This window comes from Mastacembelus armatus, chromosome 16 (assembly GCF_900324485.2).
Source record: "Mastacembelus armatus chromosome 16, fMasArm1.2, whole genome shotgun sequence".
NCBI classification, from domain to species: Eukaryota; Metazoa; Chordata; class Actinopteri; order Synbranchiformes; family Mastacembelidae; genus Mastacembelus; species Mastacembelus armatus.
Genome location: NC_046648.1, coordinates 24249096 through 24275149, shown reverse-complemented (window position 1 = coordinate 24275149; position 26054 = coordinate 24249096). Strand labels below are relative to the sequence as shown.

Below are 26054 nucleotides of genomic sequence, written 5' to 3'. Positions count from 1 at the left end.
CCTGTAAACGGGCTGTACAGAAACACAACACGCTAACGACCGGAAGCAGATTCGCTTAACCAGGATACACGTCACCAGGGTTCAGTCTAGCTCAGCCAGATCTCGCGAGAGAAACACTCGCAGCCTTACACAGACCCAAAACAAGGTTCAGCACAATGACCACAAGAGTGAGTGTTGACTTAACTCAACCTTTAGTCAAATGATAGACTGTTGTGCGAAGTATATACACAGTAAACCTCTGAAACAGAAATATTATAATGAATCCACATTGACTTTTAACTGATCTTTGAACAGATCCTTCTTTTTTTCTCCACATTTCCCTGTGTTTTCATTTACATGTATGTTTGCCTCCCTTTAGCCAAGTAACCAGAAGTTTACAGGTCCAGTTCCCATTGCAGGTGGTCCTCCCACTTTGAGGTTGCATTGGCGCCACCTTGAGTCGCTAGTCCTGATCATCCATCCATCATCTGTACCCTCTTAGTCCTAACCAGGGTCCCAGGGATCTGCTGGAGCCTATCCCAGCTCTCTTTGGGTGAAAGGCAGGGGTCCACCCTGGACAGGTCCCCAGTCCATCACAGGGCCACATAGAGACAAACAACCTCACACACTCACACTCACTCCTATGGGCAATTTAGAGTCACCAATCAACCTGACATACATGTTTTTGGACTGTGGGAGGAAACCAGAGTACCTGGAGAAAACCCACACAAGCACAGGGAGAACATGCAGACTCCACACAGAAAGGCCCCTGATGGGTTTCAAACCAGGAACCTTCTTGCTGTGCACCGTGCTGCCAGTCCTGATCATCACTTCAATAATTTTATTCTGCTTAGTTCCAGTTCACAGGTCAAATAAGAAAATAAAACATAATATTGGAATTGTTTTATTTTGACATCCAGCTGCAGGTAAAATGTTTGTCCGGACTTTAAAGATTGATTTTATGAAGATAAACATCCACTCAATATGACAAACAAAATAATAAAGGTACTGCAACTTTATTTATATATTTCATTTGAATCCCAGAGATGATTCAAAGTAAGAAATAAAGCAAAGGAATGACAATAAAACCAGTAAGGAATAAAATCAATCACAACAGAATCAACAGCAGAAAACAAGACCCAAAAACTATTGATGACGTTAATAAACTTACAGAGCAGACCCAGTGTATTATCCCCAGGCAGAACCATAAGTGTCATGTGCCTGAATGTAAAAGATTTAGCCTTTTACTTAGACTCGGCTTAATATCAGGTTCACTGTAGTTTTTTTTAAAAAAAAAATCAGATATTATGTTTGTAATTTAAGTTTGTAGCAAACCTCACCACATCAGCTTTCTTTATGCATCAGGAACAATACGTGCTGAGTGTCAGAAATATTTTGCTGTGATCTTATCCTAAACATAAAGAATGAATCCATTAATGCAAGAGATCCCAAAGAGAGATCTGTCTTCCCTGCATTTTCACAAGTCTGTATTAGAGGCCAATAACCTCACATCTACAGTAAGTCTCACATTTGGAGGTACCAAAAGCCTGGATATTCATGCACTCTGGAAAGATATATGGCTCTAAATGATAAATAGTAAGATGCGCAGACTAAATATCAAAGAGGTTCATTATATCAAGTAAATCTTTCAAATTTCAGTAACACTGAATAAAAGGTACATGTATATGCATGTCTGTTGTTGAAGTCTGACTAAAATAAGTTACTGTTAAAGCTCCTTCTCACACATCCAGTTGTAGTGACTCTGACAGGTGTCCTGGAACCAGCGCTGCATGCTCCATGAACATCCATCAACATACGCACAACACCAGTTGTTCCAGTAGTATGGCTGCTGGGGGTTCCAATTCCTACAGAACAACACAGGCCAGTGTTTTTGGTGGATTTGTTGAACATGGACAGTTCTGTGTTGACTTGATGATCTTTGTGTCTCTATAGAACACACCTACTAAACGTTCCCCATGCAGGTGGAAAATATAAGCAAACCCTTGGATTTAACTGGTCCAACCTCTTGTTTGCAGAAATAACCTGTAGCTGCACAACATTTGGGACTTAGCTGCAACAATTCTGGGTCCTCTGTCTTCTGAAAGCTCTTCCTGTGAGCCAGGGTAACTAACTCCAGGCAGAATCTATTGATGCCTTTAGCTTTTATTTGAACCTACACTTTGGATGTTGGAATGATGTCTTCAATATGGACGGGACCAACACAGTGATTTATGTGCTATTAGTTATAATAGTCATAATAGATTGTGTTTGTTGAAACTTAGATGAAGATCTGACAATAATGTCCAAGGATTCATTCATGTGTTAGGCCTTGGATAGACTGATGACCACTCATCAGGGTCAGGCAGGGTCCCCCCTGGACAGATCAGCAGTCTATCACAGGGCTGACACACAGAGCCAGTATCAAAAACATCTCATCTGAATCACCAGGTTTATGAAATCTGGTGTCAAAGTAGTTAAACACACTTTGGTTGCTGAAACAGTGAATCAGGATTGTATTGATAAAGGCTATAAAAGATTTACCTATAAATAAATGGGCTTCCATCCTCATATGTCCACATCCATTCTGATGACAAGTGGTCTCGTTGACCTCTGACGCCGATCCATATTTTGAGAGCACCTCCAAAAATTTCAACAACTTTCTGTTGGGAAATAATTGTAGAGGTTAATACTTTATTGGTTGTGTTTTGTGAGGTCAACCATAAATGAAGAGGGTCACAGGCAGACAGGATGAGACAGATGAGACAAGAGGAGAGTAGAATACATTTTCTAGTTCATCATCCACAGTCACCAAATGGGCTCCTCTTCTCACACAGTCTTGTTTGGCGTAGTCCCAGGTGTTTGTCATAGAAGAAAGCTGGTAACAGCTGCCCTCATATCTTTTCCATCCTACGGGGCATTTGTTTCCCTCTGCTAAGGAACAAGGACACAACACAAGTCAGGACAACATGGGACAGATCAAGTCAGGTAAAGGAAGGACAAGGTGTGACAGAAACAACAGGACAACACAGGACATAAGCAAACCACAATGAGCAAACACAGTTCACGATGTGTCAAAAAAGGACAATGAAGACAAGTCAAATGACAAACTCATGCATCAAAACTAAATGTCCTAAAAAAGGACAGAACAGGGTGTGAAGAGACAGAACATAAGACAAAGCAAAGCACTGCAGGAGAGGACTGAAAAGGAGGAGGGTGGACAGTTCAAGATGTACCAGGACAGGACAGAAGACAAGAAAAAGAAATGCAAGTCAGAAAAAGATAAGTCAAATCAGACCCAGTTAAGAGACATTAGAACACATAAAACATGAGGGGAAGACAGAACAGCAGCATGGGACTACAGATGGAAGTGTCTTGGTAATCCATCCAGTAGCTCTTAAGGTAATTCAGTCTGGACAAAAGTGATGGACTGACCAACTGACTGGCTGACCATCACTGCCATTGGTAGACCCAAAGTGCTAGAACAGATAAAGTATATCAGTCAATAAATGTTTTAAACCTTCACTCACTGATTTTTAACTTTGTCTGAAGTTCATTCTTTTCCCTTGTTAGTTGGTTTTTCTCTTGAACCAGTTGGGTTTTCTCTTGAACCAGTTGGGTTTTCTCTTGAACCAGTTGGGCATTGTCTCGTCTCAGTTGGTTTTTCTCTTGAACCAGTTGGGTTTTTTCTTGAACCAGTTGGTTTTTCTCTTGGACCAGTTGGGTTTTCTCTTGGACCAGTTGGGTTTTCTCTTGGACCAGTTGGGTTTTCTCTTGGACCAGTTGGGTTTTCTCTTGGACCAGTTGGGTTTTCTCTTGGCCCAGTTGGGTTTTCTCTTGAACCAGTTGGGCATTGTCTCGTCTCAGTTGGTTTTTCTCTTGAACCAGTTGGGTTTTTTCTTGAACCAGTTGGGTTTTCTCTTGAACCAGTTGGGCATTGTCTTGTCTCAGTTGGTTTTTCTCTTGAACCAATCCCTCTTTTTCTCGAAGCAACTGTTTTTTCTCTCGAACCAGTTGATCTTTATCTCTGTTGAGTTGATTTTTCTCTTGAAGTAGCTGGTCTTTCTCTAAAATCAACGCTCTTAAGTCTTCAGGTGAAATTAAAGTGAAATTGCCGGTTGAGTTGTTGGACCCGTTACAAGAAACACCTAGAAAGTGGAAAAACAGTCAAGATGTCTGTCTTTTGTCATATTTCACACTTAAAGGATTGAAACCATTCTTACACTCCGTCTCTCCAATATGGAACAAGGAGGAGGTGATTAGCTTAGCTTAGCATAAACAGTGGAAGAAAAGGGAGACTCTCTTGGACCACTTTGACCTGCAAGGAGAGGGTGATGTGACCACCTGGAATAGTGGAGCTAGCTACCTTGGTAATCTGAGCTAATCTGTTAGCATGTACTGCTGATCAGTCTTGATTATGTGATTACTAAATTGATTACTGCAATACTTTCATTGTGGGTTTGACAAAGTAGTTTCTGAGTTTTTATTAAATTAAAAAAGAAACTGACGATGACTTCACTTTTAACCTTCATCTACAGTACAGGTACACAAACTAGTCTGCTGAAACCTAACCTTTGTCAGGTGACTCTCACCTTGCAGGTCTAAACAGGCTGTTGTCAGCATCCCAGAAACAGTTAGGCTTAGTTCCAAAGTCTAGTTCATCAAGTCTGGTTGTCTGTTCATCTAACTGTGATCATTTTTATCTTTCACTCCAAATTTAACACACAAACACCAGTGTTGTGTTTAGGAAATTGACTCTGCTCTTACTTATGTTGGGCAACGTAGCATTCATTTAACTTTAGACTCTTTCTATTGGTATCACCTGCCTTGATTGAATTGGTCTGACATCTGATTTTTGTTAGAAAGTGTTGACAGGTCATGTAAAATACACAAATACGTAGGAACAAGCAGTCAAAGGGAATTTATCTGTAGTATTTTGCCTGACATAACGTCCCGTATGTACATGCAGTTTTATTGGACTGAGAATGACCTGAGATTTAGATTTAGGAGCAGATCTGCTTTGTGAAATCTACAGTGTTAGTGTGTGCAGTGTGATGTGATAGTGTCAGGGCTGATACTCACCAGGTTGTAGCTTAAACAAAATACAGACAACCACAAGTACGATGAACAGCAGGCACAAGCCAATTCCCACCAACCACCAGATTTTTGACCTTCCTGAAAACACACATAGCCCCTTTCATAATACTCATATCAACGTTCAACAAGCTCTGTATTTTCTGCTTACCTGTTGTTGACGATCTTATCTCGTACTTTCTCCAACACAAACTGTGTTTTGTCACTGTGTATAATAACAAACCTTTTCCCCAGACAGAGAGATTTTCAGAAAACTGCACTAGATTGAGGTTTTCCAGAAGAGGGGAAGTACTGAAATACTTTCATTTTATTTTGTAGCACTGTGCAACCAAAATGCAACTAGTTTGATAAGTAAAGCAAAGGGACAATCATGTAACCTGTTTTATAAACAGGGACACTCCACAGCATCACAGCTAAAACAATTTAAATCCTATGGACATGTATCCTAAAGCATTTTCAAAAATAAGCACAGGACCAACTGCAGGTATATTTATCTGTTTCATATCTTTGTTATAACTTTATTCACAAAATGAGAAGAACATTTGCCTGAGCTGAACATGTCAAATGATAGAAATATGTGTAATAGTGTGTAAAGGTCAAACAGAGATAAACACATTAATAATTCACTGCATGTGAAGGGTCAGAGGTCACAGTGAAGAATTAAAGTTAAAAAATATATGACAAACATTAATTTTCTGACCTGAAGGGCAGATTTCTCGACTTTTCTTCCTTCTAATGATTGATGAGTTCATATAATGTGGTCGCTCCATTGTTCCTTCAGTGACGGTGTTGATCCAACACACAGTGAAGGTTTTATCTAGTGATCTCAACCCATTTTTATAGTCACCGCCTGCTTTTCAGGTTTTCATCATTGCCCATTTCCCATTTCAACTTACTAATGATGATGCAATTCAGTGCTGACAGCTGCCTCACCAACCACAGACAACAAAAAAGGACATGTTGGTGTAAAACTCACCAATAATAGACTCGAGCACAACTGACCTATAGGAAATAACTGTGTATCAGAAAAATCCCCCACAGGAAGTTATACTATTATTGGTTATTTGTGATGATCATCAGCACCGGGAGATTCAGCAAAGTGCCTGTTGGCTCATCACATAAGGATTCAAACAACATGCTCTAAATAAAGCTGTTCAAAAAAAACTATTTCTCACTTAAAATATGGAGCCAGATGCATATCAGGACTATTCAATAACTCACTGTGCTAATTTGTTCTCTTGAGTTAAAAGCTTGTGGGCATTAATTAATAATGTTAATTTACAATAACAGCAGGGACTAAAGACATTTTTAATTTTAACTCAACTACAGATTGTTCTCATTAAACAATTACGTTACTGCATCTGTACGTCCCATAACCTGTCTGGGTTTGTTCTGTTAATCAGAATGTATAATCATAATGATGTGCATGTGGACAATGACAATAAAGTGTCTCTCTCTGTAATCAGAGAGCTCTAACAGACCTGACCTATAACGGCTAAACACATAAACACATTGACGTTCAGCAGAATCCTGCACAAACACTGAGCTGTTTGCGGGTCATTATCAGAAAACACAAAGCAGCAGCAGCAGAAGGCAGCTGGCACCACCAACAGAGCAGCACCATGACTGAAGATACAATCTGTGCATTTCACCTGCACTTTTATAAAGTACATTTAACGGTAATTCTTCAAAACAGCAGCCACACACATGTGGTTCCTAGTTCATGCTTCTATTTTTAACTAATTTACTTTTAACACCCCAGTGTGGGTGGTAAAATTTAACTTCAGCTACTGGGCTCTGAAAAAAAAAAAGCTCCTTTAAAAGGTCAAAACTCATTTTGTTGCTTTTTTTTATTTATATGAACAATCTCAGTTTCTGTAACAACACACACAGATCATTAAATGGGTACAAATACCTCAGACCTGTGCTTAAGTAAATCCCAGCTCTGCTTAAAATGGTAGAAAATAAATCTGTTCAACATGGTCTTGGCCAATTATCACAGTCGAGTGGAAAAGTTTGGATTCCCTCATTTTGAAATGGCGAAGAGTCAAATGAAGAATTGTTTTTCATCGACATAAAGTTTAATTCAGATCACACTAATGTACCAGCCATCGTCAGAGCTAATGAGATCACAGAAGAAGATCCTCTGCTCCACACAAAGTGATTCCAGTTTGGTTGAAAAGAAGAATAAGAAGAAAAGTGCAGTAAATATCAAAAACAGAGTCTACTTCAGCTCACACAGCTCAGCAGCATCCCCAGCCCAGTAAACCCAGAGCCCAGCATGGAGAGGCTGAGTGAACGTGGTCTGGACTCTGTGCAGCAGAGTCATGGTTTCTGAGACGCTGTAGAAGGACAGAGTTCCAGCCTTGTGGTCCAGGTAAACTCCTACTCTGGAGGACTGAGGACCTGACAGCAAAGTTCTAATGTTGTTATGTCTGATATAATAACTCATGTCAAAACATCCCAGTGCCCAGGACCTGTCATTGTTTCCAAATCCACTTTCACTTCCTGTTCTGCTGATGTCCTTGTATGCAACAGCAACTGAGACTCCTCCGCTGCTCCTCTCCACCTCCCAGTAGCTGCGACCAGTCAGCCCCTCAGCACTCAGGGCCTGAAGCCAGTCAGTGAATCTGTCTGGGTGACTGGAATGAACCTGCTTCTCTCTCATCACTGTTGCTTTCCTGTTCCCCTTAGACAGCGACAGCCATGGGTTAACCGTGTTGGGATCCAGTGTGATTTGACGGGAATATTTTAGGAATTCCTCTCTGGTGCTGGGCTCTGGCTGTGGCAGTAAAACATCCACTTCAGTCACTTTCAGTGAGATTTTCATCCATTGCTCATTCAGAATATCCAGTAGTTTGTGTCGGGCCTCTGACACGGCTGCTGTCACATCATTAAAGTGCTGCAGAGGGTGGAGGTAAAAGCTGGGGCAGTCTGTGGCTTCGCTGACCTGTGACAGCACAGGGTAAGTCTGCAGAAACTGGATGTGGTCGTGAGTGTGTGAGAGCTGCCCCAGCTCAGAATCCTTCGCACGCAGCTCAGTGATCTCCTGCTCCAGCTTCTCCTTAAGTTTTCTGACCCGACTCACTTCGGCTTCCTGCTGGGATCTGATCTGCTGCTCAACATCAGAGCATCTTTTCTCCAGGACACGGATCAGCTCAGTGAAGATCTTCTCACTGTCCTCCACTGCTTTATCAGCAGACCCATTGAGGGCCTCCAGCTCCTGCTGAAGCACCTTCACACCTTTCTCTCTGTCCTGGATCCTCTTCTGGATTTTTTGCTGGGTTATCTCAAGCTCACACTGCTTCTGACTCCTTTCCAATGCAGTGGTGATGGTGTCGTGGCCTTTATGTTCATCCATGCAGCACAAAATACAGATAGTCTGCTGATCACTGCGGCAGAAAATCTTCATCAGCTCATCATGACGGGAGCAGAATTTCTCCTGCAGATTTTTTAAGGGTTCGACCAGCTTGTGTTTGAGAAAGGCAGGTGATTCATAGTGCGGCTGGATGTGGAGCTCACAGTAAGAGACCCGACAAACCAGACAGGACTTCAGGGCTTTCAGCTTTTTGCCCCTGCAGAAATCACAGGCAACATCTCCAGCTGTGGAATAACAGTGATCAGCTGGAGCTGCCGTTGGGCTCTTCTTCTGTGTCTCCACTAAGTCAGCAAACATGGCACTTTTCACCAGGGCAGGCCTTGAGGTAAAGGTCTGTTTGCACTGAGGGCAGCTGTAGAGACTCGTCTGATCCTCTTCGTCCCAGCCTTTAATGCAGCTCAGGCAGTAGCTGTGCCCACAAGGAACAGTCACCGGATCCTGGAGTAGATCCAGACAGATCGAGCAGCAGACTTTCTCCGGGTCCAGCTGCAGAGTCATTTCACTTCCCATTAAATGTTAATACCAAAAGCAACAGGACCTTTATATAGAGTGTGAAGAGGGAGCGGCAGACAGGTTTTACTACATGCAAAGAGGAGTGGCTTCAAAGTTAGTCCTTGTTTAAAGTAAACCTGGACTAAACCACAAAGGACGGGGAAGTTTATAGAAACCAGATACCCTGAGGAAAACAGTTCATCTGTTTATACAGAGAAACAAGCCTCGGTCAGAAAACACTGGACTTCTTCTACTTTCTTTCACTCATTTCTTTTCACACTTTCGACTCATATGTTTTTAAGGCTGAAAACTTCGAGGGAACACTCACTAAATACAAAAATAAATAAATATAAATTGACCTACTTTATCTTACTGAAACCTGGTTACAGCAGGATGAATATGTCAGTCTGAATGAATCAACCCCCCTCAGTCATAAAAATTATCATGTTCCTCGAAGCACAGGTCGAGGTGGAGGAGTAGCTGCAATCTTCCACTCAAACTTATCATTAAACTTTCATCCTCAGAACAGTTATAACTCATTTGAGAGCCTCACTCTTAGTCTCTCACATACAAACTGGAAAACACAAAAACCAGTTCTACTTGTCATTTTGTACCGTCCACCTGTTCCTTACTCAGAGTTTTTAACTGAATTCCCTGACTTCCTGTCTGATTTAGTGCTTAGATCAGATAAAGTCATTATAGTGGGAGATTTTAACATTCATGTAGATGTTGAAAATAATAGTCTCAGCATTGCATTTAATTCTATATTAGATTCAATTGGTTTCATTCAAAACGTTAATAAACCCACCCACTGTTTCAATCACACCCTTGATCTTGTTCTGACCTATGGCATCGAAATTGAACATCTAATAATTTTTCCCCCAAATCCTGTTTTGTCAGATCATTCTTTAATAACTTTCGAATTTAAAATGATGGATCATGCAGCGTCTGGAAGAAAATTCCACTACAGCAGATGTTTATCCGACAACGCTGTTAATAAATTTAAGAAAATGATTCCATCTTTATTTGCATCTATGCCAAGTATAAACATAGTGGAGGGCAGCTGCCTTAATCCTACTCCCTACCAAATTGATCATGTTGTTGACAGCGCTGTAACCTCACTGCGTGAAACGCTTGATTCTGTAGCCTCTCTGAAAAAGAAGTTAGTGATTCAGAGAAGACTAGCCCCACGGTATAATTTACATATTCGTACCTTAAAGCAGGCATCACGAAGGCTGGAAAGGAAGTGGCGTTCCACAAACTTAGAGGAAATTTTTCTAGCCTGGAAAAACAGTCTACTAACATATAAAAAAGCTCTCCGTAAAGCCAGAACTGCATACTATTCATCACTAATAGAGGAAAATAAGAACAATCCCAGGTTTCTTTTCAGCACTGTAGCCAGGCTGACAAAAAGTCACAGCTCCGTTGAGCCCAGTGTTCCCTTAGCTCTCAGCAGTGATGAATTTATGAGTTTCTTTACAAATAAAATCACAACTATTAGAGATAAAATTCAGCAGATGCTTCCTATACCTGCAATAAATGAATCTTTTACTACAGTAGCTCTTGAATCATCTGTAGGACCTCAGTTATGTTTAGACTGCTTCTCTCCTATAGATCTCTCTGAATTTACATCAGTAGTTGCTTCATCTAAATCATCAACGTGTCTCTTGGACCCCATCCCGACTAGACTGCTTAAAGGCACCCTGCCATTAATGAACTCATCTTTATTGGACTTGGTAAATTTATCTCTAGTATCAGGCTACGTACCACAGGCCTTTAAGACTGCAGTAATCAAACCTTTACTCAAAAAGCCTAGTCTTGATCCAGGTGTCTTGGCTAATTATAGACCAATATCCAACCTGCCATTTATTTCTAAAATCCTAGAAAAAGCTGTTGCTAAGCAGCTATCAGACCACTTACACAGGAATGAACTATTTGAAGATTTCCAATCAGGATTTAGAGCACATCATAGTACAGAAACAGCACTGTTGAAAGTTACCAACGATCTTCTCTTAGCCTCAGATAATGGACTTGTTTCGATACTTGTCCTCCTAGACCTTAGTGCAGCATTCGACACCATTGACCACAACATCTTATTACAGAGACTGGAGCATGTGATTGGTATCAGAGGAACAGCGTTAAAGTGGTTCCAATCCTATTTATCGGACAGATTCCAGTTTGTTCATGTCCATGATGAACCTTCCACACGAACAAAAGTTAGTTATGGAGTTCCACAAGGTTCTGTGCTAGGACCGATTCTGTTCACCCTGTACATGCTTCCTTTAGGATATATCATTAGGAAGCACTCTATTAATTACCACTGCTATGCGGATGACACTCAGTTATATCTATCTATTAAACCTGTTAACACAAACCAGTTAACCAGACTTCAAGCCTGTCTAACTGACATAAAGGCCTGGATGACCAATAACTTTTTACTTTTAAACTCGGAGAAAACAGAAGTCATTATATTTGGGCCTAAAAATCTCAGAAATAACTTTTCTAAAATTATAGCTACTCTAGATGGCATAGCCCTGGCCTCCAGCACTACTGTAAAAAACCTTGGAGTTATTTTTGACCAGGACATGTCCTTTAACTCACACATAAAACAAATTTCTAGAACTGCATTCTTTCACCTGCGCAACATTTCCAAAATTAGGAACATCCTGTCTCAAAATGATGCAGAAAAACTAGTCCATGCGTTTGTTTCCTCAAGGCTAGATTACTGTAACTCATTACTATCTGGATGTCCTAATATCTTAATAAAAAGCCTCCAATTAATCCAGAATGCCGCAGCCAGAGTCCTGACAGGAACTAGCAAGAGAGATCATATTTCTCCTATATTGGCTTCTCTTCATTGGCTCCCTGTAAAATATAGAATAGAATTTAAAATCCTTCTTCTCACATACAAATCCCTTCATAATCAAGCTCCTTCATACCTTAAAGACCTCATAGTACCATATTATCCCAATAGACCACTTCGCTCTCAGAGTGCAGGCCTACTTGTGGTTCCCAGAGTTCTCAAAAGCAGAATGGGAGGCAGAGCCTTTAGCTATCAAGCTCCTCTCCTGTGGAACCAGCTCTCAGCCTGGGTTCAGGAGGCAGACACTCTCTGTACTTTTAAGGCTAGACTTAAAACCTTCCTCTTTGACAAAGCATATAGTTAGGGCTGGCTTCAGGCAACCCTGAACCATCCCTTAGTTAGTTATGCTGCTATAGGCCTAGACTGCCCGAGGACCATCGGTGCACTGAGCTCCCCTACCCTAACCCCCTTCTCTCCCACCTCATGTATATTCCACCATTGAATGTTACTAACCTTGTGCTCTCTCTCTCTACCCTAGTTTGTGCTCTCTCCCTCCCTCTCTCTCTCTCTCTCTGTACCTTCTGCAGGTGTCCCTGGTCCTGGAGCTGTTTATCGCTGATGTGCAGTTACTGGTCCCACCAACCTGCAGTGTCTATTTGTTGTTTATTGTTGCTGTTCTTTTCTCTCTCCTCTATCCACTCACCCCAACCGGTCGAGGCAGATGGCCGCCCAAACTGAGCCCGGTTCTGCTGGAGGTTTTTTTCTTCCGTTAAAGGGAGTTTTTTCCTCTCCACTGTCACCAAATGCTGCTCATAAGGGAATTGTTGGGTTTTTAGTTTTAGTTTTTGTAAAGTGCCTTGAGATGATTTGTATTGTGATTTGGCGCTATACAAATAAAATTGAATTGAATTGAATTAAAAACATTTTCCAAAGGTCATTGACATTAACAGCCTGTCTGTCATATACAAGACGAGCTCCATTAACTGCTGTAGATCAGGCACCACAGATATGTGGTTACACAAAGCACAACTGGAAAGGATATGTTTCAAAAGATTAACACCAACCTGATTTTCTGTTGGTCAGACAGAATAGAAACTGCAGCATATGAGCACAGAGCTGCACATCCTCCACCCACACGTCGGCTGACGCAGAGGTGCGATATTTTCAGCTCGCATCTGCCATTTTAGCTCACACCGCGGCCCTCGTGTTCATCTTTAGACCTGTGGAGAATGACTTGGCTTACTGGACTCACGGCGCTGCTGGTGCTGACTGTGTGTGTGTGGTCGGAAGAAGGTTAGTGACCAGCTTTGGTGGGCTTCTGTTTTCATTTAATGGTACAAAATATAGGTCAAAACCATAGTGCTTCATCAGAAGGTATTAGGAGTACTGCAACACAAATAACACAGTGGATATTATTAAATATCACAGGTGTACAGTATTTATATAAATGGATAAACTTGGCCATGTCTGTAAAACCAGACATATGAAGTATCATGACAGTGTAAATTATAACAAGCTGTCAGTCTGTGTAGTAACTAACTTATGTTTAATCCACAGTTTGTCTAATCTCTATCAATCTGTAGTAAGTGAAACATCTGCTGTCCACAACAGCATAGAAAGACATGAATATAGAAGAGATAGATCTCATGTCGAAAACCTTTCTGTGGACTGCATGAAACATTTGGTGTCAAAAGCAGGTTGGACTTTTATTCTTTGTAATAAAAATATTTACCTGTAATCTGGGTGATAATAATCTAATTTCCTTTACACTTGACTATTTTGTTCTGACACTGAACTAAAACGAGCAGCTTCCTGTCTGGGATGTGGGCAGCTCGTCTTGTCAGCTGACACAAGGAAGACCAACGAGACTGAAACCAACTGACCGCAGCCTTTTCTGTTCTTCATGCCAATTAGCTGCAAATCCTTTTTGTGTCTTACGGCTCCCCCTGCTCTTTTCTGAGCAGCTGACAGCGACATCAAGACTTCACAGAATCCCCCTGATCACAGACTGTGTATAAAAATGTCACCACTTTCTGCTACTGTGCAACGCCAAGTCAAAATATTCTGAACATGGCAGCGTTTCCTCGTCAGAGCTCCTCCAGGCAGCAATACGAGCTTTGAGGTGTCCTTCATCATGGAAGTCCAGGACGACCTCCATGTTCACCCAGAACTGTTTCCCACAGGTGTATTAGAGAAGTGGTTATGGTGCCACCACTCTGCCCTACAGTGGCCGAAAAAGCTTTTTCTCTGTAGACAATGATGAAATGGGTCAGTGATCGCTCTTGGTATTATGAATTTTTAATCCATGGAGGTTTCATTTTGAAAAACTTTCCCAGAGCCTAGAAAACAAAGTTTTGTTTTGGTTAGAAAAAACAATATGCATCACCTCATGTGTCAGTTCCTGTTTTAATGATCATGTCTGTGCAGGCATGATGCCCTCATGTACTTAGATACATATCTAACATCCCCCTTTTACACACAGTATTTCATATATTTGTTTGTCTTTTGGTGCCATTTTTATCCACACGTGGTTTTCAGCTCTGATAAAATGTCCCAGCGTGTTTCTACATTTCTTCCCTAACTGGCTTGTGGCTGCAGACATGATTTAACAGACAGATTCTAAGTCCTGGAAAAAAGTTACTAGATGTATTCCCCAGAATGTCCAACAATTGCTTGGAGCTACTGAAAGTACCTCAGAAAAGCCTAAGTCTTGGTTTTCTTGTGCTCCAGGCATCTTAGAGGTCCGTTACCAATCGAGACACCTGTTTCCTGCCAATGGCTCGACAGTCAGGCTCTCCTGTGAGGTTCACTATGACTACAAGCAGTGTGGTCTGGTGCATGTTGTGTGGCATCATCTCGACAAAGATACTGCACTGACTGATCCCAGGAAATACTTCACCACAGTGAACGAGTCGGTGTCTGCAGACAACAGCAGATACCGACAGAGACATGTCCTCACAGAGATTCTGGAAGTGACACCAGATGACAACGGCCAATTTCAGTGCAAGGCCGAATGTGCCAAAGGAGAAAATGCACCGGGACATCTCATCACGATCACTGTCAGAGGTATTGTTACTGTGGTCTTCTCTGAACTGACGCTGAAGGTGAGGTTGCCTCCTGTCGTGGGTCCAGCTTGTACTTATTGTTTTCTCTGCTCTTCCAGGTTGATCATCTGACCGAGGTGTGTTCAAGGGATGAAAACCTCTGTGCTCCAGGCTAAAAGCATCTTGAGCCAAACTTCATCTTTGCTGTATTTGGCTTTGACCTGAATAAAGTTTTTTTTTTCTATTACTCTTTTTGGATACTGAAGTGAAATGTGAGTCATGTGTGTAAAATCATTAGCAAAGCTGCAGCGTGTTTGGAGCTCAGTCTGCAGAAGTTCCAACTCACTCACTATTCAAGGCAAAGCCACATCTGTTAAAGCAGAACAAACCTGAACTATGTGGTTTGCCAACCCTCACAAACCATGGCAGCAGTTAGGTCCTTATTATTAAATCAAATTAGCTGCTGTATTAACTCAGATGAACTAAGACACAGCTGGCGGTCTTCTTCACAGTCACCCGACACACACGAGCACTGCCTGCCACCGTTGAACCAGACAATACTTACAATAATCTACTGAGACGCGCAGTGTTTCTCTCACCCACCAAGAGAAACCTTCCATTTCAGCTGTGCCTGTTTGTTTGTCACCACATCGGAGAAAGGCTGTAAAAACCAGACCGCAGGACAGGAAGCTGCGCTGGTTAGTCTTATTTCAACATCACATTCAACTACAGGTAACATCGGACTGGAGGGAACCTCCACACTTCACTCAGTCCTGTGTGTCAATGGGGTTTTGATCTGTGTAAAAATACACAGTTAAACTAAACATTGTGAGTCTAACTTGAGGTTTGCAGGTGGGATCAAGATGCAGGTGGAAAAGTGAAATTCTGACGTACTGATCAAACATCAAACCTTTGAGTTTACTCTGCTGAATGTTTCACCCAACAGGAAGTCACATTCAGAGCAAGACGCAGGCAGCTCAGCACAAAGCCCTAACTGAATAACCACAGTGGTCTAGTTAAACAGCAGAGTGTACAGTGCAGTGGTTTTAAAATATTACTATATAATATAACTTCCACTGCCATCCAGGTATTAAAGGCAATGAAACTGTCCATAAATAACCACAATAACTTCATCTGGCTGGAGATCACCCAGGATATCAGTCACTTTTCTAATCACCAGAGAGATGATTAGAAACACTGACAGAAACACTGACAAACACAGAAACCACCGAATGTTCTGCTATTTTCCACCAGACCTGCTGTTTGATCCATGTCAGTCAGGGACATGGACCAGGTGTGAACCCCCTGAGCTCCTAAACTGCCCCCGTGCACAGACTGAACTGACATGTGAAGAACAACATCATCTGTGCACAGTTTCCTCCAAAGCTGCTGGGTTCCCATATGTTCCTTCCAATTTGGCTCCTTGGAGCCCCCCCTCCTCCATGTTGGTGTTTCCCACACTGAATGATGACGACAGGCGACATGTGCAGAAACGACCACATGGATTCTGATCTGACCGTTCTGACGGTGCTCGCACACTCACACATCGGACAGGAATCAGATCTAGGACGAGATATGCAGGTGGACCTGATCTGGTTTGGGCTCAGGTACTGGTGGTAAAACTTAAATTTGCTGAAACTTCAGCTGTGATGTATTATTATGTATTTTGAATATATTGGTCTCTTAATCACGTCAGGTTTTTCATATCTGTGGAAGATTTTCTATCACATAAAGACAAAAAGGCCTAATTAATTATCTAAAGACATTTCTGTTGTAAAATGGGCCATAAAGAATAAAAACAGAAACCATCTGATGTTAAGACACTTAAAAATGACTTCAAATTTATTTTTAAAAATCTGGATGTTGTTGTATGTTGTTGACAACAATTAGGGTGTGGGATTGTGGGTAATGTGTCCAAACTATTTCAGACCAAGAATGAAATGACTCAGATCAGCTGAACCACTATTGTCGCTCAGTGTGCTCAGGCACAGATGATGAAAAATATAAAACTGAATTTACACGGTTTTAAAATCCTAAAATCAGCACAAGCTCCTGGCTGATTAAAGTTTTACAAACATTATGAGACTCAGGAAACACTGAACAACTGTGGCATTTTGTGCTTCATGCCCATAAAGCTCCATGTTTCCAACTGCAGGAGTCTCAGTACAAACACTGTCTGGAGCTGCTCCAGTGGGTTACTGAGTACTATTAACCTGTCGTACCCACCTGCATCAGCCTCCAGAAACATTACAGCTACAAGTTCCCCAGAGGATTAGAATCACGTTTCCACCGTCCAGGTTCATCCCAACATTTCTCTGTACTTCTGGACAGTCATGAGGTGACGGCGTCGTGACATCAGGAGCTCTGTGATTGGCTGGGCCTGGTGAACTTGCTCTGCAGGAACACCCTGGGAACACACAGCCCCTCTTTCTTGTTGACCGTCTCTCTCAGGACGTAGTTGTTCGCTACACACTGGAAGCCTGAGTCCTCAAACAGCTCAGCCAGGAACTCTGGAAGCAGATAAAAACACAACCTGACACTCTGCAGGGACGATATGACTATTAATAAATATTAACAAATATGACAAAAGACTGGAGACCTGACTGCTGACTCGTGCTAGGACACATTGACTGAACTTGTCTTTTCAGTGTAATTTAATCTATTAGCTCTTAGTCAAGTTAAAAAAAAAAACTCAGTCAGCTGCAAATCTGATCAAAATAAAAAATATGGAGTGGAGCTGTGTATCAGACTGTGGTGGAGGATGCTCTACAACAAGGAGCAAAAGTGACAGCACCTCCATATGGATCTGCAGTATCACTCCACCCATCAGCAGGTACTAACCTTTAGAAAAGAAAAAGGACCTGGTTCCATCTTGTCGGACATAGAAGTTCTCCCCCAGTTTGCTGCCAGTTTTAAATCGGAGCATGGCGTGGTCGTACAGGCCGTAGTCCCTGAATAGGACGACACCTCCGGGTCTCAGCACCTTAAAGCCGCATGTAAGTCATACAGTTAAAATCAGCTTTGATAAAAACACAACGCCTGCTGAAACTGCCAACTCCGGCAGACACACTAACAGCTGTCACTGGAACAGATAATCAGTGGTATTCACTTTACCCGTCAGTGCTCGTAATGTTAGGGCTGATCGGTGTAAATGATAATCACACACATCTGTAAGTGAATGTGTGTTTTAGGGAGATGATTCTCGACTCATCCTGCCAGTCTCTGCTCTCACCCTGTTGATGTTCTGCAAAACCAGCTTCATCTTGTCAGGATGGATGGCTGAAAGCACGAAGATGAGCGTGACGACGTCCACGCTGTCCTCTGGCACATTTTCCCTCAGGTCATTTTGAGTTAAATCACACTGGAAGGCAGAGCAGCGTTCAGGGCAGTACAGGGGGTTTTGCTATAAAGAGAAAAAAGTGATTATTTGAGTTGGTAAGAGACCTCTTCACTAGAGCTGTGTCAATGAAATGATTATTTGATAGAAGGTATATTGATAAAATACATATCACAAAATTGGCATTTTTTTAAGCTGAAATGTCAAAACATTTGTTGCTTCTAGTTTCCATATGTGACGATATTCTGCTTTGTTTGTCATTCATGAAATGATTTTAGGCTTTAGACCATTGATCAGACAGAACAGGCCACATGAAGACGTGAACTTTGGGCAATGTTTCACTATTAATGTAAACCATCCATCATCTATACCCCCTTAGTCCTAACCAGGGTCCCAGGGATCTGCTGGAGCCTATCCCAGCTCTCTTTGGGTGGAAGGCAGGGGTCCACCCTGGACAGGTCACCAGTTTATATAAACCATTATCATACAAATAGATCCTGAAAATGAGCAGAAGGCCTTCTTTAAGCCTTTAAATCCTCCAGCAGTTTAAGATGGTCATGCATTCATACAGTAAAAACAGAAAAAGATTGTTCCCAGCTTCTCTGATGGATTTCTTACCTTGACAAATTCAACAGCCCGTGGTGAGAAATCACAGGCGTAAACGAAGATGTTCAGGTCGTCGTCCAGCAGCGGGAAGATGCAGTTTCCTACGCCACAGCCAGCCTCCAGCAGCACCAGCCTCTGGGACTCAAACTGTGAATCAGGCAGCCAAACATCATCGTAACAATTGATTCGTATGTAGTTGTACTAAATTTTATACAATAAAGTTATCTTATGTAGATTTTGTTCAACTATTTATTAGAAATATTCCACAGTTTCCTTTATGGGGAAAGTGCTTACAAATGGAAGTTTAGTTTGGAAATTGAGGAATAAACCCTTTTCCCCAAATTCCTGCTTTCCTTCTTAAAATTCACAGTAGAAGGTGTAAGATGGGTTTGTCAGGAACACTGCTGACTGACGAATTAAGTGTCATCTGCAGTTTTGAAGTTATGCTCTTATTAGCTTCCCATTTCGCTAAATGTCACACTTTTTGAATGAAGTCTGGCAGTGGAGATGTAAATGGGTTTTCACGGTGCTCTCCCCCTCACCTCTCTGCAGGCTTTGAGCTCTTCAAACTCCCTGGTGGTCCAGTGTCTGTCCTTGAAGAAATTCGTCGTGTTCCTTTTGTAGAACAGGTCCCAGTTTTTCTGAGCTTCTTTCTCCAGCTTCATCTGTTTGAATGCGGACACCAGACTCCGCTCACCGCTGAGTCTGTCCAGCTCCTCCTGGGGTAAAACTCTGGCGACGGAGGTTTTGGTCTGTCCTGGGACACATGGAGGACTTTGTTTTGAGTCCAAGTCTTCTTCGGTTGGTGTTACTTTAACATCAGCTGGGAAACGTTCATCGTCTGACTGTGCCATGCTGCTTTTTTAACAGCCTCGCGTTTTGTCGACTCTCTGCCTCTGTCAGTAACTTTGGTCGTTTATTTCCGGGAAGACAAACACACCATAGGTTTTACAGCGAGTCCAGTTACTCAGACGATAAATTAGACTAAAACTGTCTTGATATTTTAAAATCTTAACACCAGCTGCATGTTTACATGTTTAGCGTCCATCTTGTCCGTTACCTAAATTCTTCCAGGTAGCGTTTACAATTATTTTACATTTCTGACCAGAGACGGTATTACCATTCTGTTACTGCTGAATAGAAATATAGACGGTACCGTCACAATTAATGTTCTAATGTAATTTAATAATAAATAAGGTTGACAGCTTTTATATTGTATATTTAAAAATGGGGATACTCACTTAACCGGTTTCGGTCACATTTGATAGTCGGACCAAAACCGGAAGCGGAGTGACGAAAGCGATGTTTTGCTAACGTTAGCCACAGTCGGCTAACTTCGTCTCTTACTTGTCTCCTTATTCTAATCCAGTGTGAGGGTTTAGACGCGGCTCTGCTCGTCTGGACGTCGAAGCTAAATGAGCGTTGTGAAACGGGCGGACTAACGCAGACATGAACGGGAGCACGAACCCGCTGCTGGACAAAGAGGAGCACGTCCTGAAGCTCGGGGAAAGCTTCGAGAAGAGGCCGAAGTCTTCGTTTCACACCATCAGATGTGGGTCTGAAAAACGGACTGTTGTGCGGGATTAGATCTTATATTCGATCCGAACTGGTTCTGTGTTGATTAAAGATGAGTCTGGCAGATAAATCGTACAGATCTGATGAGTTTGTTTGACCAGTTTTTACATAAAAACTCCAGTTTGCCAAGATTTAAAACTAATTATTGTTAATGTGAGCGACCGTGTGTGTGTGTGTGTGTAATAGTATAGCTCACAGTCAGGTGGTCTCAGTGTGGACCAGGATCACAATGCTGGAAAAATAAATCCTGTTTGTGTTATAACAAATTAAAGATATACTTTTCATTTTTCACTTTTAATCCTTGTGTGCCGTTTATATTTTTATTATTCAGCCAAGGATCGTGGGTCTGGAGGACCTGCTGCATTTTGGGGTTTTTAATTCAACACAATCGAACAGTTTCATGTTAAAACAGTCAATAGAAATATGGTTAATATAATATATGGTTAATATTTGTTTAATAAAACAGGTCCCACAGACCCCAACACCATACAAGGGTTAAGTATCAGTGTCAGTGTCTACACTCTGACATCTCAAACCCTATAAAACATTTGAAATTACAGGCACAATATGCTTGGATTGATTTTAATTTGCATGACCTGTTATTCATCATGCTGAATTACCTGATGTCCTCGTTACAGACGATTTCAAACCTGCGTCTATTGACACGAGCTGCGAGGGAGAGCTGCAAGTTGGGAAAGGAGATGAAGTCACCATAACGTTACCTCATATTCCAGTAAGACTGTGTTCTGTCTGTTTCACCCACTCTTTAATTGGCAACACTGCTGAAAAGGTAAAGTGTATCATTAGAAAATCAAACCCAAACCATGAGGAAGTGTGAGTGTTTAGAAAAGGATCATATGAATGAACCAGCTCAAATTCACAAATTCAACATGAAGGGGATTTTTAAACTGTTCATCTAAAACAAAACAAAAGCACCATGTTGTGTGTTAAACTGTGACTGTTTGCTGTGATGTGGGTATTATAGGAGGTTAAATGACTTAAACACAGCAGCTGAAAGTTAAGACTGTACAGATTCAGATGGCCTTTGTTCTTGCAGGGCTCCACGCCGCCCATGACAGTGTTCAAAGGAAACAAGCGTCCGTACCAGAAGGACTGTGTGCTCATTATTAACCACGACACCGGGGAGTTCGTGCTGGAGAAGCTGAGCAGCAGCATCCAGGTGAAGAAAACCAGGTGAGAACTCAAAGGTCAAAGGAGTCTTTCCTTCATAGTGGTCTGGTCTCTTTGACTCTGTCCAGATCAAGTATGTTTCTGTTGTGTGTTTATACACAACAATTAGTAGCTGTTCAGTCCTTTAAGGTTTTACATGACACTTTTGGCTCCACCTTTTGGATGCTGATTGTTACTACACCAAACAATTATTAAAACTCAACATTCAGTCCCTCCAGAGAGGATTGTGGATCAGGAAGGACTAATAATAGTTTTTCAGGGCGGAGGGCAGCAGTAAGATCCAGGCCCGGATTGAGCAGCAGTCGGTCCGCTCTTCCCAGGCCAGCTCGCAGTTCAGGGCTCCCACCAAGCCCACGACCGGGGTCAAGACCTCACCATCTCCTTCTAAGGATAACCCTTCCCCAGAACCTCAGCTCGACGACATCAAGAGAGGTGAGTCAGCTCAGCTGCAGGTGTATCTTAGAAACAAACAGGCACAGAGATATTATTTCACATGAGGCATATGCTGTGTTTTCACCCAGCGTTCACTTGAGTGAATTATTAGTTATGAGCGAGGAGCTTCTGTGTGGACGTGCTGTGACCCCGTGTTGTCTTGACCACAGAGTTGCGAGCGGAGGTGGAGGTGATCGAGCAGATGAGCAGCAGCGGCAGCAGCAGCTCCTCGGACTCGGCCAGCGCCTCTGGGAGCGGCGACGACAGCAGCAGCAGTGACGGCGAGCACGATGCCCCCCGACCTCTAGGCCAGACCTCCCCCAACCGCCACCCCATGGCCAATGGAGGCGCCGACCGGCAGCAGGGCAACAACCAGCTGATGAACACACTCCGTCAGTATCTCAGGGTCATCATTTGTCTCCATCGAGAGAAAGAAGTGATGCATGAATTCATTTTCTGTGCTGCTGCTAATAATGTTCAGGGCATCAGGACATGGAGGGTATCCCAGTATGCACTGGGGCAGAGACTGAGAAAACACTAACTCATGAATTAAACATTTTTGGAGCAACTCTTTCATTTCCTGTAACACTGTGCTCCAACAGCACGTCAGCATTAATGGATCTTATCAGTGTCTTTCCAGCTGCTACGTCCTCACCTCATCTGCCTGCATGTACACAGGAGCGTTTGTTATAGCATTACTCAGAACATTGGATTGGACACAGACACACACACATTAAAACCAGTGTGACTCTCCATCCACTTTGAAATCAGAGGAGACAGTCCTCATACAGAATCTTCAGAGTTAAATGTTTCGTTGAGTACTGGGAGTAAAACAGTCAAGAGCTGACAGAAAACGTGAGTTGACTCTGTGTAGATTTGCTCTAAGTGAAAACAAATGTGGGCTGAAAATGGGCTCATGCTAATGAGTGTGATGCTGATGCATGTAATGCAAAAAGAAATCGAGAGGGAGCTCACAGCTGGAAAGAAAACCAGCTCCAATAATCCTGGAAGACAAAAAAAACAAAACAAAAATCATTGGCAAACTATTTTACTGTCTGTGACGTTGAATTAGCAGCAGCTACCCAAAGTTTGATTAACAGCATGACTGTAAAACACGTTTGGTGTAATAGCAGCTGAAACAGTTCACAGGATGGATATAACATTGTTAGAAAAGCTACTCTGCAACAACATGTGACGTGTCTGCTGAACAGCTGCAGTGACAGTTCATCAGTTTGATATGTGCACAGGCTGCAGATCGACAGAGTCACTTCCATCAGAGCTCTGACCTGGTTTTTGTTTTGCTCACAGGAAACGACCTTCAGCTCAGCGAGTCGGGCAGCGACAGCGACGACGACTGAACTCTGCTGGTCAGCCTCCTCCTCCTCCTCCTCCTCTTCCTCCTCTCGTGGCCCTTTGCAGTGATTGCTGAGCTCAGCTGTAGAACTCGGTTTGACTGTATTCTTAGTTTATTTTAGTATGTCTGGAAAGCAGGCCTGCCTGGAACTTTGAGAGTGTATTTTTATTAGATGTATATTTTGTTTTGTATAGTAAAACTTTAGAAGAAGAAACTTTTACTTCAGAGGTTTGAGAGATTCTATATTAGAGTGCACATAGTTATTTTCTGTACTTAGAGCATCTAGTTTTATCTCTGCTTGTATGGTCTGTTACTGTTGGCTTTTGGAGGCAGAGTGTTGAAATACACCACCTGGTCCTCTCCCCTTGTTGTTTACCAGAGAAGCTTGTAAGAAGCTTTTCCTCAGCGTTTTGTTTTTATTGATATTGGAGATAAACCTGTGCAGCCTGACTGGGCAGCAGGTCAGAGAAAACGCACATCAGTTTTATCATCAGTGGTGAGAACAGTGTGGTGTCTAACCTCAGCTTTAGTCTCTTCAACCGTTTGGTGATTAATGCAGACATGAATCCCAGCAAAGACTAAAATCAAACTTTTGTCAGCAAATCCCACAGAAGCCCACATCCAACAGTATTTCAGCCCCTGTCAGCACTTTCTGACTGCAGTCACTGCATCCTCAGTGAAGTAGATCAAGTAAGAACTAAAGCTTTAAAAAAGGCTCACAAATACACTTTCGTTTTTAAAAAGGTGATATTTTTTAGAAAGGAAGCAACAGAAATCACACTCAGATTAAAGTCTGACCTGGCTCACATGGTTCTTCCTCACCAACAATGGAAGGCCCGTCTTTTTCCAAAAACCAGCTCCAGAACCTGAGAATGGAGTGTGGAGTGGAATGGAGAATGGAATGGAGCTTCTCTGCTCACAGCAGCGTCTGGAGCTGGATTTTGGAAAAAGATGGGTCTCCCAATGTTGGTGAGGAAGAACCATGTGAGCCAGGTCAGCGGTGTGGAGACTGATGAAGGTTCTGTGGGAGTAAGATGTGTCTGGCTTATTAATAGGATCCATTAACTGCTTTGTCTCTTTTTCTGAGATTTGTTAACAGTAAAAAAAGCTTGAATTTTACCTGTTGTCTTAGGCAGCAGCTTCAAATAGGATTCCTGTAGCAGAGGACAGTTTCTACATTAGCAGTCAGGTTCATTTTGTTTTCAGGTTGTGGACGTGTGAGCTATGAGTTTTAATTGTTATTTAGCAACACGACCCTGTAGGAAATTTAAACTTTAGATGAGTTGCTGATATTTAGGGGATATTTAGATCATCTTTAATTTAGAGCAGAGTTGTTTAAAGCAGCATTTAATGATGTTTTTTACCACTAGGGGGCAGAAAAGACTCAGAAACAGTTGAATGTAAGTTTAATATTCACTCACCTTTTAGCTCTTCAGCTATTTTGCTGCTAAAAGCTCCATTTTCTTCAGCAGGGCGTCACTTACTTTGGCTCTGATTAATGAAAACAGCTGCTACACAGAACGCAAACATCAAACCTGTTTGTAGCTGGACCATTAAAAACAATGAGCTAAAACAGGCTAGAAATCCTGTTATTGGTGTTATTGGCCAAACCTTGAATCTGCCTGCTCTGCTTCGAACAGGACAAGTCATTATGTTTGCAAACTGGTTAAATTCGATGTGGATCTGATCAAACGGCTTTAAAACAGCTTCAGCGTCACCTTTTTGCACGTCATTAAAAATGCAGCTGCCTCACAGTTTACAGGCTGCAGTTTGACAGCAGAGCTGCAGAGGACATTTATCAATCTGATTGATCACAATAATCAGTTTTAGTTAATCATTTGAGGTGCAGGCATAAATAATGGCAGTTAAATCTCAACAGAAAAAACTGCTGAAAGCCAAAATATCCAGGACTGAATCTGAAAGGAGTTAGTGTCACTCCTGACATTTTGTTCAGAGATCTTCTTTTTTTTAATCCAGATGTTTTCTGTAGCACCATCCCATGCCTTACAGCTGGAAATGAGGGTGAATATGTGATTTTCTGAAAATGCCAAAGAGTTGAACCTGTTGCTCGTTGTGTGGAAATGAATCCATTTTGCTTTTCCCTGAGACAGACTGGGTGTTTTCCTGTGTGTTAACTGTTTATGAGTTTATGTTGTTATTAACAATCCACAAGCAGCTGAAGAGTTTCATTAGAAAATGACTCGACTGTTCAACACTAGGTTGTTTTTGTTTGTAATGGAGTTTGTGTGTTTCAGCCTGACAAATATAAGATTAGTTTTTTAGTCACAGTATTTCCATGTTGTGCTACTTCATCCTTGGACTTCACTACATGTCAGAGTCAAACCTTGGACTTTTTCCTGCTCTACATTTATCTGATAACTTTAGTTCCTTTTCAGGATCAGATGGATCCAACAAAATACAGACTGATCATCAAACTTTATTGATCCCTGGGGGGAAATTCACAAGATACCCAGCAGTATGGAAAGTACTTCAAATTAGAAGTATATAAGGTAGTTAACGTCAGCTACCCAGCAGTATATAAAGTATTGGGATACTTCAAGCACATTTGGATGATGATACTTTGGACTTTTACTTCTGAGTATTTTTACATTGATACTTAATGATCTAAGAGCTTTTGAAGCTCCAACAGTACATTGTATGTACGTTTTGTAGTAGTGTATTAAAACAATGACACAACAGAACTGATAAATACAAGATACATAAATACTGCACAGGCAGTTCTATTACAATTAACAGTGTTAACACTAATC

At 41.9% G+C, this 26054-nt stretch overlaps 4 protein-coding genes across 6 annotated transcripts; 1 reads left to right on the top strand and 3 right to left on the bottom strand.

The window, feature by feature from the left end:
- Positions 1–976: 976 nt before the first annotated feature.
- Positions 977–4143, bottom strand: LOC113136128 (asialoglycoprotein receptor 1-like; the record flags this gene model as incomplete). Its single annotated transcript, XM_026316612.2, has 4 exons — positions 977–1844; positions 2521–2639; positions 2762–2910; positions 3507–4143. Coding segments are annotated over 4 exons (1044 nt in total), but the record flags the coding sequence as incomplete, so codon positions are not given.
- On the bottom strand, positions 4069–12936 carry LOC113136125 (tripartite motif-containing protein 16-like). Of its 2 annotated transcripts, none has more exons than XM_026316608.1 (2): positions 5059–9375; positions 4069–4124 (listed from the first exon to the last, which is right to left on the bottom strand). In XM_026316608.1, exon 1 carries the CDS (start codon positions 8957–8959, stop codon positions 7295–7297), a length of 1665 nt encoding a protein of 554 aa, XP_026172393.1. In that variant the 5' UTR covers positions 8960–9375; the 3' UTR covers positions 4069–4124; positions 5059–7294. The 2 variants fall into 2 exon arrangements, with proteins under 2 accessions (XP_026172393.1, XP_026172394.1); XM_026316609.2 differs by lacking the exon at positions 4069–4124 and adding an exon at positions 12809–12936 and having other exon boundaries at positions 4143–8935.
- Positions 12937–13965: 1029 nt separating this feature from the next.
- On the bottom strand, positions 13966–19919 carry mettl6 (methyltransferase 6, methylcytidine). Of its 2 annotated transcripts, XR_003296235.1 has the most exons (6): positions 19274–19919; positions 18744–18878; positions 18021–18191; positions 17630–17771; positions 17015–17298; positions 13966–14083 (listed from the first exon to the last, which is right to left on the bottom strand). XR_003296235.1 is itself a non-coding variant. In XM_026316610.2 (5 exons), exons 1-5 carry the CDS (start codon positions 19583–19585, stop codon positions 17144–17146), a joined length of 915 nt encoding a protein of 304 aa, XP_026172395.1. In that variant the 5' UTR covers positions 19586–19918; the 3' UTR covers positions 16599–17143. The 2 variants fall into 2 exon arrangements, 1 of the variants encoding a protein (XP_026172395.1); XM_026316610.2 differs by lacking the exon at positions 13966–14083 and having other exon boundaries at positions 16599–17298; positions 19274–19918.
- Positions 19920–20016: 97 nt separating this feature from the next.
- On the top strand, positions 20017–25695 carry eaf1 (ELL associated factor 1). Its single transcript, XM_026316611.1, has 6 exons — positions 20017–20283; positions 20945–21039; positions 21364–21500; positions 21757–21929; positions 22100–22321; positions 23238–25695. Exons 1-6 carry the CDS (start codon positions 20181–20183, stop codon positions 23285–23287), a joined length of 780 nt encoding a protein of 259 aa, XP_026172396.1. The 5' UTR covers positions 20017–20180; the 3' UTR covers positions 23288–25695.
- Positions 25696–26054: the final 359 nt, after the last annotated feature.